This window comes from Pseudophryne corroboree, chromosome 4 (assembly GCF_028390025.1).
Source record: "Pseudophryne corroboree isolate aPseCor3 chromosome 4, aPseCor3.hap2, whole genome shotgun sequence".
NCBI classification, from domain to species: domain Eukaryota; kingdom Metazoa; phylum Chordata; class Amphibia; order Anura; family Myobatrachidae; genus Pseudophryne; species Pseudophryne corroboree.
The window spans coordinates 92,565,902-92,578,336 of NC_086447.1; the positions used below are offsets into that span (position 1 = coordinate 92,565,902).

At 49.7% G+C, this 12,435-nt stretch overlaps 1 protein-coding gene across 5 annotated transcripts in view; it reads right to left on the reverse strand.

The window, feature by feature from the left end:
* The window catches only part of LOC134908966 (protein eva-1 homolog C-like), a 600,054-nt gene that overhangs the window by 28,244 nt on the left and 559,375 nt on the right, over positions 1–12,435 (reverse strand). For all 5 annotated transcript variants that reach the window (XM_063915258.1, XM_063915260.1, XM_063915259.1 and 2 more), the window contains one exon: positions 1,725–1,889. In XM_063915258.1, coding sequence (XP_063771328.1) covers positions 1,725–1,889 — 165 coding nt within the window. The remainder of the gene's footprint in view (positions 1–1,724; positions 1,890–12,435) is intronic.

A 12,435-nucleotide genomic window follows, 5' to 3' on the forward strand; every position in this document is an offset into this window, starting at 1 on the left:
CATTGCTGCCCCTCCTCCAGGAGGGGGCAGCCTGGTCGGCGGTATGGAGGCGTGTCTGTCGGTAAGGGAGGGTGTCCAACGGGCATGGAGGCACGAATACATAATCGTGGCTCCGCCTCCCCTATACAGTGCCGAGTAAACAGGTGCTGGGTAGTGAGGGTGGAGCTACAATGGCGCGATTCAGCGCGAATTGCATCATCGGGTTCCCCTCAGACCACCCGCTTGTGCTCCATTGTGGGCAGCCGAGGGGGATGCCGGGGCTGGTGGCAGATGCGGGACACTTGCCCACCTTTCTGGGGGACCAGGAGCGCCACCCGAATTTCGGGAACCTCCCGTCTGTTCCGGGAGGGTAGGCAAGTATGGGTCATAATATTGTGACTTGACCGTGTATATCCGAAGAATTTGCTGGGGAGTTCCAGAACCATATAAAATCCATTTTTTTTTATTTATAATAATAATAAAATGTCATCTTAAAAGTATTGGAAGAAAAGCATAATCTATATGAATAATGTGCAAGTCTGCAAGCAATTAAACCCAGGCTCTTTAGTAAATGAAACCATACTGATAAGAAAAATGAATGCTATCCGCCATAATACAATTTCCTGTGTTTTTATCTTTTATTTACAAATCCTTGCATTGAAATGCACTAAGAATGTCCCCGCCACCTGACAGCGAATACTCCGTTTCTGTTGTGAATAATACCCTATCTACGGAACCGCAGTCTGCAGGGCTAGATATTTTCAAATATGTAAAAGGATGTTTGTTTTACTTGCAGTTATATTTTGGAGGAAAGAAAAAGTCTTTGGAAGCGAGCTGCAGCCAGAAGACATTATTCATCGGCAAACCAAGTTATTACATACATCCGAGTGAGAAAAGCAGCCCTTTCATCTATGAAAAAAGATGAGGATTCTTATAACAACACATGCGAGATTACAGCGCGTAATCACACCGTTACAAATGGGGCAAAGCGCATTAGCTGCTGTTCTGGATTCTGCTTTGTGTATGGAGGGATAGTCAGTGAGAGGAAATCAAGTCTCCAGGGCTCAGTGAGAGACAGAAAATAGTGTAATAACCACATAATAGCCAGAATTTCCCTGTGTGCGAAAAAGGGTACAGGATACAATATCAGTCAGCATGAATTGCAGACTTAACATTGGGGTATCTATAATGGGTGTGGGGTATGCAGTGCACACGGCCCCCTGTGTCCATAAAATTCCACTTACCTCTCCGGAGTCCCACGTCGGCGCTGGAGCTGCAGACAGGAATCACCGTGAAAATGGTTTGATGGCCATTTTCCCGGAGATTTGTATATGCACAGTAGAGAAGTCTCCAGGAACATAGCGCGGGTGCCATGTTTCCGGAGACCTGTGCAGTAGACTCTGGCACAAAGCCACTACTGCACTGCTAGAAAGGAAGGGGCCCACACAGAGACTGCAAAACCACCCCCGGGACTTAAATGCCAACAATGGCACAGTCCTTTAATTAAACCATCCTAAGACATTAGCCTGAAGAATCCTACACACTGTGGTGACGGCCATTTTGTGAGATGAACTAGTATTTGCGTAGAGGCAGCCTATAAAGTCACTAGGAACCAGTGATATCACTAAGGCAAGGAGTGGCGTTGAAAGGGTCACCGGCTAACCTCAATGACTAACTAGCTGACCAAATCCGTGCAGGTCATCCTGTCTCTGTTTAACTGGCGCCTGTCTCTGTGTGTTACATACCTGTGATAAAGGAGTATGCCGCCAAGACATTGCTGATCAGTGCCATCTCTGTGCTGCCCTGCCCCACGGGTGCCATGGTTCGGTTAGAGATAGGATGTTCTATCTCGCCCATAGAGAGGTTATCATCCACTGGGTAGAAGGCCGCTGCCTGTCCTTTCTTCTTGTCTGTGTGATACACAAGGTGACAAGACAATGCAACCGTCAACATACAGATCCAAGGGTAATACAGACCAGATTTATCCTCACAGCAGGGAACTTTCTATCTGATGCTATAGGTTGATAACCTTACAATAAACTGCGTGTCATTTTATTCTTACATGTCACTAATTTCAAAGATCCTGAGGGGAGGGAAGGGGTCTATATCTATCTGTACACAACCTAAATTAAAATGATTACATTCAAAGTGTATGAATGAGGCGTCTGTATGAAAGCAATACAGACTTACTTTACAGCTACTGACAGGAAACTGCCATGATGACCTGTGTAACGTTGGATGGTACTGTGCTTAGGGTTGATGAGATACTGAGGGGGGCCAAAATGCGTGCCCCTCAGTATAATGCCCCAATCCCAAAGCCAGTGCTATGCATTCTTGCCTAGTTTCACAAATTTGGGGGGGGGGGGGGTGTTTCTCACGGACTTCTGAAAGAATGGGTCAATCTCCCGTATGGTGCCTGGGGATAACACGACTTTGATCAGGGGGACTGAAGGCCCAATGACACAGGGTGCTTAAAAAGGTCAGCAAGCGCGATCAGTAGCTTGGGGGTATGCTGATCCTTACTGTGCCATATTGGAGGATCTAGGGATGCCATCCAGGTGAGTTGATTCAATATAGAAACACATCAATATATGACTTAGAGTGGGGCTATTATTATGTACTGCAGGAATACCAGAGCAGGGATGCCTTGACTCAGAGGGTGGCTTACTATACTGTATGATTGCAAATGTATGTAATGGAGTCCTCTGCATTCTATTATCATGTAGGATGCAAGTCTATTTTGCTGGACCAATGCAGTGTGCTGAGGGGATTTGTTTTGTTGGTTCTTATTTAAATTAACCCCTCCCTTAATATTATTCTCCCCATTCTGACCACCTCACTAGGAAGTGGGCAGGATGCAGGAGTAGTGCCCACTCTTCTGGAGATGCTGTGTTTTGGGTTTTTTGCATGTAAGCAGATAAAGGCCCAGATTTATCAAGTCTTGGAGAGTGGTAAATATCACGGTGATAAAGTACCAACCAATCAGCTCCTAGCTGTAATCTTTCGAACACAGCCTGTGACATGGAAGTTAGGAGCTGATTGGTTGGTACTTTATCACCGTGCTATTTATCACCCTCCAAGGCTTGATAAATGGGGGCCTATGTCATTAAATAAGGAAGCCTGCTGCAATATCCTGTAACTAACAGCACAGGCTGGTTATTGATCCAAGTCAGTGACGAACTTACACAGAAATATGGATTTCAGGGAGCAGCTTCTTTTCTCTGAGCAAACAGTATGATTCTCATGTTTAAACTAAGGAAAAACTGGATTTTGTACTTGATATTGTAAAGCCCCACTTGATTTATACAGGCCCAACATCTTAAGATGGGTACACACTGGAATATATCTGCCGTAACACACAGAGACAGGCGCCAGTTAAACAGATATATCTATGGACGGATCGGGCAGTGTGTTGAGCATACACACTGGCTGATCCATCGGGGACTGACGTCATGAACTGGGCGGGCATGTACACACGCCCGCCCAGTTCAGCTGTCAATCACCGCCGGCCTCCGCAGCATGTGTACGGGCGGGCACACACACAGCGACGTGCCAATATATCGGTAGATATATTGGCCGTCGGCTGTGCTGCGGGGCCGACGCGATACGTCTGTGAACGACGAAGTTCACAGACGTATCGGCCTTACACACTGGCCGACGAACCCGCGATATATCAGCTGTTCAAGAGAACGGCCGATATATCGGCCAGTGTGTACGGGCCTTTAGAGAGTTTTACAATGAAATAATTCACCATGAGGAGGAATAGAATCTGAGAGACTTTTTTTTTTTTACTTTTCAAAACCATCTTTATTAGTTTGTCTAAAATGCTCAGCCCCCAGGTGGGGATGTAGTTGGCATCCCGAAGTACGGATGCCGTGGTGGTCAGGAGCCCGCCGCCGGAATCACGACACCTGTCCAGAATCCTGAATGTAAGTATTCCCGGGAAGGCCGGTGTCTGTATTCTGACCGCTGGCATCCTGACTGCCAGTCTCTGTCTCCCTTACCCAACCCCAAATCTGGTGGATACTGTTGACAATGCATCGTCAGCCTTGCTAAATTCCATACATCATACCTACATCCTGGTCCTACACAATCTCCTAACTTGATCAGCTAAACAAAGCAGCAGGCCTGACATAAAATGTGAGTGCTGTGTACAAGGTCTGCACACATTGCAGTTGTTATGATTACACACAGTAAGCTCTGCTTTATGTCAGCGGCCAGTTAGGCAGAAGACAGACATATTAATCACCTCCGCTTGAACACACTTATTAAATAAAGGCAAAGCACCATTTCCGCTTCTGGCCCAGCACGCCAACCTGCAGACTATTGGGACTGAAATTAGGCATTGTATGAAGCAATTAAGATGTTGATTATACTCTAGTTGGTCTTGATTGAATTCTACATTATTCAGTTGCCAAATAAAAGTCACAAGTGAGTAAAAGGATATCTATGGGCAGGGCCGGGTCTAGGCATGTTCGAATAGAGCGGCCGTGCAGGGCGCCACCCTTAATGGGCGCCGCGCGCTGGCGCCGCCATATTCGAAGCTGGAGCCGGCCCTGTGCAGCGTTGGCCCAGCCCGGCTGTGACCTCTTGTGTGCGCTATGCGCGCTGCACGGCGCCGGTGTCTAACGTCAGACGCCGGCGCCACGCAGCGCGCATAGCGCACACATGCGCCTTGGAGGCCGTCCGCCCTCACCTGGACCCGGAGCCGCACTCGCCCGCCCGCCATCGGACAGCAGTACTCCTCCCCCTCTCAGCGCCGCAGGTATTTGAGGGGGAGGCACATTTATGGATGGGACTGTGGGGGCATTTATCTGGCACTGTGGGGGCATTTATCTGGCACTGTGGGGGCATTTATCTGGCACTGTGGGGGTGCATATCTGCACTGTGGGGGCATTTATCTGGCACTGTGGGGGCATATCTGGCACTGTGGGGGCATTTCTGTATCTGGCACTGTAGGGGCATATCTGGCACTGTAGGGGCATATCTGGCACTGTAGGGGCATATCTGGCACTGTGGGGGCATTTATGTATCTGGCACTGTGGGGGCATATCTGGCACTGTGGGGGCATATCTGGCACTGTGGGGGCATATCTGGCACTGTGGGGGCATTTATCTGGCACTGTGGGGGCATTTATCTGGCACTGTGGGGGCATATCTGGCACTGTGGGGGCATATCTGGCACTGTGGGGGCATTTCTGTATCTGGCACTGTAGGGGCATTTATGTATCTGGAACTGTGGGGACATATCTGGCACTGTGGGGGCATTTATATATCTGGCACTGTGGGGGCATTTATGTATCTGGCACTGTGGGGGCATATCTGCACTGTGGGGGCATTTATCTGGCACTGTGGGGGCATATCTGCACTGTGGGGGCATTTATCTGGCACTGTGGGGGCATTTATCTGGCACTGTGGGGGCATTTATCTGGCACTGTGGGGGCATTTCTGAATCTGGCATTGTGGGGGCATTTTTGTATCTGGCACTGTGGGGGCATTTCTGTATCTGGCACTGTAGGGGCCTTTTATGTATCTGGCACTGTGGGGGCATTTCTGGCACTGTGGGGGCATTTATGTATCTGGCACTGTGGGGGCATTTATGTATCTGGCACTGTGGGGGCATATCTGGCACTGTAGGGGCATATCTGGCACTGTGGGGGCATTTATGTATCTGGCACTGTGGGGGCATATCTGGCACTGTGTGGGCATATCTGGCACTGTGGGGGCATATCTGCACTGTGGGGGCATTTATCTGGCACTGTGGGGGCATTTATCTGGCACTGTGGGGGCATATCTGCACTGTGGGGGCATATCTGGCACTGTGGGGGCATTTCTGAATCCGGCACTGTGGGGGCATTTCTGTATCTGGCACTATGGGGGCATTTCTGTATCTGGCACTGTGGGGGCATTTCTGTATCTGGCACTGTAGGGGCATTTATGTCACTGTGGGGGCATTTATGTATCTGGCACTGTGGGGGCATTTATGTATCTGGCACTGTGGGGGCATATCTGGCACTGTAGGGGCATATCTGGCACTGTAGGGGCATATCTGGCACTGTAGGGGCATATCTGGCACTGTGGGGGCATTTCGGTATCTGGCACTGTGGGGGCATATCTGGCACTGTGTGGGCATATCTGGCACTGTGGGGGCATTTATCTGGCACTGTGGGGGCATATCTGCACTGTGGGGGCATATCTGGCACTGTAGGGGCATTTATGTATCTGGAACTGTGGGGACATATCTGGCACTGTGGGGGCATTTATGTATCTGGCACTGTGGGGGCATTTATGTATCTGGCACTGCTGGGGGCATGTCATGTGTAGCTGGCACGGCTGGGGAGCATATCATGTAGTGTTCCCGCTAGGCGTCTGTGGCTAGGCAACGAGTCTCAGTGCTCTGCCTGGCGCAAAGTGTCTAACGTGCTCTGCCTGGCGCAAAGTGTCTAACGTGCTCTGCCTGGCGCAAAGTGTCTAGGAGGTTCTACCTGGTGCAGTGTGTATTAACTGCACTACTGTGTGGTGTAATGCGAATTGCCATTTTTATGTGGCCACGTACCTTTCCCACGAAGCAACGCCCCTAAATTTTTGCAGCGCGCCTTCGGCGCGCACTGTCCATGCTTTACCATGTAGGTAGATGAGCACCAAGCATTACAGTATGTACATCATTTTGCCCTCCTAACTTAAAAATGTGCCCTCCCTGTGATCAGCACCCTGCCCTAAAAAGTGAACACTATCATGTGTAGCTGGCACTGCTGGGGGGTATATTGTGTGTAGCTGGCACTGCTGGGGGGCATGTCATGTCTATCTGGCACTGCTGGGGGGTATATTGTGTGTAGCTGGCACTGCTGGGGGGCATGTCATGTCTACCTGGCACTGCACATTATGTGTATCTGACACTATACTGGAGACATTGTGTGTAAGGAACCCTACTGTGGCTGTTATGTGTAAGGCTGCTAATTGTGTGCGCAGAGGGGGTGTGAAAATATATGTATTTATAGTCTAATAATATAAAGTTATGAGGCCACGCCCACTTTTCCAGAGGCCACGCCCACTTTTCCTGGAGCGCGCACATGGGGGTGGGTGTGTGTGTGTGTGTGTGTGTGGGGGGGGGGGGGGCGCTTTGACATGTTCTCGCTCAGGGTACTAGTAGGCCTGGAGCCGGCCCTGTATGGGAGTAGGAAAGAATGTGAGCACATAGCTGTATGATACATGCTGGATCTCTGCCCATGTCTCAAGGACTAATGCCTTATTCAGAAGGAATTTTGCAAGCCTACTAGGGGACAAGTGTTGCAGTTGCCCATAGCAGCCAGATTCTAGTTATAAAAATCATTCCGCAAGGAGCACCAACGGTCCAGGTTTTAGGTATATCCATGGTTCAGTACAGATGGTTAAAATAAGATTTTAAACCTACCGGTAAATCTTTTTCTCCTAGTCCGTAGAGGATGCTGGGGATTCCGTAAGGACCATGGGGTATAGACGGGCTCCGCAGGAGACATGGGCACTCTAAAGACTTTAGATGGGTGTGCACTGGCTCCTCCCTCTATGCCCCTCCCCCAGACCTCAGTTAATGAACTGTGCCCAGAGGAGATGGACAGTACGAGGAAAGGATTTTTGTTAATCTAAGGGCAAGATTCATACCAGCCCACACCATCCACACCGTATAACATGGAATATACGCAACCAGTTAACAGCATGAACAAAACAGCATCAGCCAAAGACTGATCTTAACTGTAACATAACCCTTATGTAAGCAATAACTACATACAAGCCTTGCAGAAATAAGTCCGCACTGGGACGGGCGCCCAGCATCCTCTACGGACTAGGAGAAAAAGATTTACCAGTAGGTTTAAAATCTTATTTTCTCTTACGTCCTAGAGGATGCTGGGGACTCCGTAAGGACCATGGGAATTATACCAAAGCTCCAGACCGGGCGGGAGAGTGCGGATGACTCTGCAGCACCGATTGAGCAAACACGAGGTCCTCATCAGCCAGGGTATCAAACTTGCAGAATTTTACAAAAGTGTTTGAACCCGACCAAGTCGCAGCTCGGCAAAGCTGTAATGCCGAGACGCCTCGGGCAGCCGCCCAAGAAGAGCCCACCTTCCTAGTGGAATGGGCCTTTATCGAATTTGGTAACGGCAATCCAGCCGTATAATGAGCCTGCTGAATCGTGTTACAGATTCAGCAAGCAATAGTCTGCTTAGAAGCAGGAGCGCCAACCTTGTTGGCAGCATACAAGACAAACAGTGCCTCTGTTTTCCTAACCCGAGCCGTCCTGGCTACATAAATTTTTAAGGCCCTGACTACATCAAGGGACTTGGAATCCTCCAAGTCACCCGTAGCCACAGGTACCACAATAGGTTGGTTCATATGAAACGATGAAACCACCTTAGGCAAAAATTGAGGACGAGTCCTCAACTCTGCTCTATCCACATGGAAAATCAGATAGGGGCTTTTGTGAGATAAAGCCGCCAATTCGGACACCCGCCTTGCAGATGCCAAGGCCAACAACATGACCACCTTCCAAGTGAGAAATTTTAATTCAACCGTTTGAAGAGGTTCAAAACCAGTGAGATTTTAGCAACTGTAACACCACGTTAAGGTCCCATGGTGCCACTGGGGGCACAAAAGGAGGCTGGATGTGCAGCAATCCCTTTACAAAAGTCTGGACTTCTGGGAGAGAAGCCAATTCCTTCTGAAAGAAAATTGATAGGGCCGAAATCTGTACCTTAATGGAGCCTAACTTTAGGCCCATATCCACTCCTGTCTGTAGAAAGTGGAGAAAAAGGCCCAGATGGAAATCTTCCGTAGGAGCATTCTTGGCTTCACACCAAGATACATACTTCTTTCAGATACGGTGATAATGTTTCGCCGTCACCTCCTTCCTAGCCTTTATCAGAGTAGGGATGACTTCCTCCGGAATAGCTTTCCCAGCTAGGATTTGGTGTTCAACCGCCATGCCGTCAGACGTAACCGCGGTAAGTCTTGGAATACGCAGGGCCCCTGCTGCAACAGGTCCTCCCTGAGAGGAAGAGGCCACGGATCTTCTGTGAGCATTTCCTGAAGATCTGAATACCAGGTCCTTCGAGGCCAATCTGGAACAATGGGTATTGTCTGCACTCTTTTTCGTCTTATGATTCTCAATATTTTTGAGATGAGCGGAAGAGGAGGGAACACATAGACCGACTGAAACACCCATGGTGTCACCAGGGCGTCCACCGCTACTGCCTGAGGGTCCCTTGACCTGGCACAATACCTCCGAAGCTTCTTATTGAGGCGTGACGCCATCATGTCTATTTGATGAAGTCCCCAAAGACTTGTTATCTCTGCAAAAACTTCTTGATGAAGTCCCCACTCTCCTGGATGGAGATCGTGTCTGCTGAGGAAGTCTGCTCCCCAGTTGTCCACTCCCAGAATGAAGACAGCTGACAGAGCGCTTACGTGATTTTCCGCCCAGCAAAAAATCCTGGTGGCTTCCGCCATTGCCACTCTGCTCCGTGTTCCGCCTTGGCGGTTTACATGAGCCACGGCTGTGACGTTGTCTGATTGAATCAGAACCGGTAGGTCGCGAAGGAGATTCTCCGCTTGTCGTAGGCCGTTGTATATGGCCCTCAATTCCAGTACGTTGATGTGTAGAAAAGCCTCCTGGCTTGACTATAGTCCCTGAAAATTTCTTCCTTGTGTGACTGCTCCCCATCCTCGCAGGCTCGTATCCATGGTCACCAGAACCTAGTCTTGAATACCGAACCTGCGACCCTCAAAAAGGTGAGCACTCTGCAGCCACCACAGGAGAGACACCCTGGCCCTGGGGGACAGGCTTATTTTCTGATGCATTTGTAGATGGGACCCCGACCACTTGTCCAGAAGGTCCCACTGAAATGTCCTCGCATGAACCTGCCGAAGGGGATGGCCTTGTAGGCCGCCACCATTTTTCCCAGTACTCGAGTGCAGTGATGGACTGACACTCTATTTGGTTTTAGCAGGTCTCTGACCATGTTCTGGAGTTCCTGGGCTTTTTCCACTGGGAGAAAAACCCTCTTCCGTTCCGTGTCCAGAATCATGCCTAAGAAAGATAGCTGAGTCGTTGGAATCAACTGTGACTTTGGTAGATTTAGAATCCAGCCGTGCTGCTGCAGCACTCTCAAGGAGAGCGACACGCTTTCCAGCAATTGATCTCTCGATCTCGCTTTTATCAGGAGATCGTCCAAGTACGGGATAATTGTGACCCCCTGCCTGCGCAGGAGCACCATCATTTCCGCCATTACCTTGGTGAAAATCCTCGGGCCGTGGAAAGCCCAAACGGCAACGTCTGAAACTGGTAATGACAGTCCTGTACAGTGAATCTCAGGTACGCCTGATGAGGAGGATATATGGGGACATGAAGGTATGCATCCTATATGTCTAGTGACACCATAAAATCCCCCCCTCCAGGCTGGAGATCACTGCCCGGAGCGATTCCATCTTGAATTTGAACTTTTTTAAGTACAGGTTTAGGGATTTTAGATTCAGAATGGGTCTGACCGAGCCATCCGGTTTCGGGACCACAAACAGGGTTGAATAGTACCCTTTTCCCTGTTGGACTAGGGGAACCCTGATAATCACTTGCTGTTGGTACAGCTTTTGATTTGCAGCTAAAACTATTTCCCTCTCTGGGGGAGAAGCTGGCAAAGCCGACTTGAAAAATCGGCGAGGGGGCACCTCTTCGAATTCCAGTTTGTAGCCTTGGGATATAATTTTCATCGCCCAAGGATCCACGTCTGACAGAACCCAGACCTGGCTGAAGAGTCGAAGATGTGCCCCCACTGGCGCGGACTCCCTCAGCGGAGCCCCAGCGTCATGCGGTGGATTTAGTAGAAGCCGAGGAGGACTTCTGCTCTTGGGAAATAGCCGTCGCAGGCATTCTTTTCCCTTTACCCTTACCTCTGGCGAGGAAGGAAGAGCCCCAACGTCTTCTGGACTTATGCGACTGAAAGGACTGCATCTGATATTGTGGTGTTTTCTTTTGCTGTGGGGGAACATAAGGCAAAAAAGAAGATTTACCCGCGGTAGCCGTGGAAACCAGGTCCTCTAGACCCTCCCCAAATAAGACCTCACCCTTGTAAGGTAAAACTTCCATATGTCTCTTTGAATCGGCATCCCCCGTCCATTAGCGGGTCCACAGGGCTCGCCTAGCAGAAACAGCCATGGCGTTGGCTCTTGAACCTAACAGCCCAACGTCTCTCGCAGCGTCTCTCATATATAAGGCTGCGTCTTTAATGTGACCCAAGGTCAATAAAATGGTATCCCTATCTAGGGTGTCAATGTCAGATGACAAGATATCTGCCCACGCTGCTACTGCGCTACATACCCATGCCGACGCTACCGCCGGTCTGAGCAAGGCACCCGTATGTGTATAAATTGATTTTAAGGTAGCCTCCTGTCTGCGATCAGCAGGATCCTTGAGGGCTGCCGTGTCTGGAGATGGTTGCGCCACCTTTTTGGACAAGCGCGTTAAAGCCTTGTCCACCCTGGGCGAGGATTCCCACCGTACCCTGTCCTGCGCGGAAAGGGTACGCCATAAGAAATCTCTTGGGAATCTGCAGTTTCTTGTCTAGAGTCTCCCAAGCCTTTTCAAATAAAGCATTCAGCTCATGAGACGGGGGAAAGGTTACCTCAGGTTTCTTTTCCTTAAACATGCATACCCTCGTGCCAGGGACAGAGGGGTCATCTGTGATATGCAAAACATCTTTTATAGCAATAATCATATAATGAATACTTTTGGCCACCCTAGGGTGTAACCTCGCATCATCGTAGTCGACACTGGAGTCAGAATCCGTGTCGGTATCAGTGTCTGCTACGTGGGACAGTGGACGTTTCTGAGACCCTGAAGGGCCCTGTGACACAGCCAAAGCCATGGATTGACTCCCGGTTCCTTCCCTGGACTCTGCTTTGTCCAATCTCTTATGTAATAAAGACACATTTGCATTTAAAACATTCCACATATCCAACCAATCAGGTGTCGGCGTCGCCGACGGAGACACCACAATCATCTGCTCTACCTCCTCCTTAGATGAGCCTTCCGCTTCAGACATGCCGACACACACGTACCGACACCCCCACACACCTAGGGATATATATCTATATGGAGACAGTCCCCCAATAAGGCCCTTTGGAGAGACAGAGAGAGAGTATGCCAGCACACACCCAGCGCCACCGGACACTGGAATATAAACCCAGTCAGTACAGCGCTTTTCTATATATATATATAATACACTCACTGTGCCAAATAAATGTGCCCCCCCCCCTCTTTGTGCCCTCTGTACTTGTGTTCAGCAGGGGAGAGTCCGGGGAGCCAGCTTCTCTGCAGCGTGCTGTGGAGAAAATGGCGCTGGTTAGTGCTGGAGGATCAAGCTCCGCCCCCTCAACGGCAGGCTTCGGTCCCGCTCAAATCTTTATACTGGCGGGGATTCGTGTAATA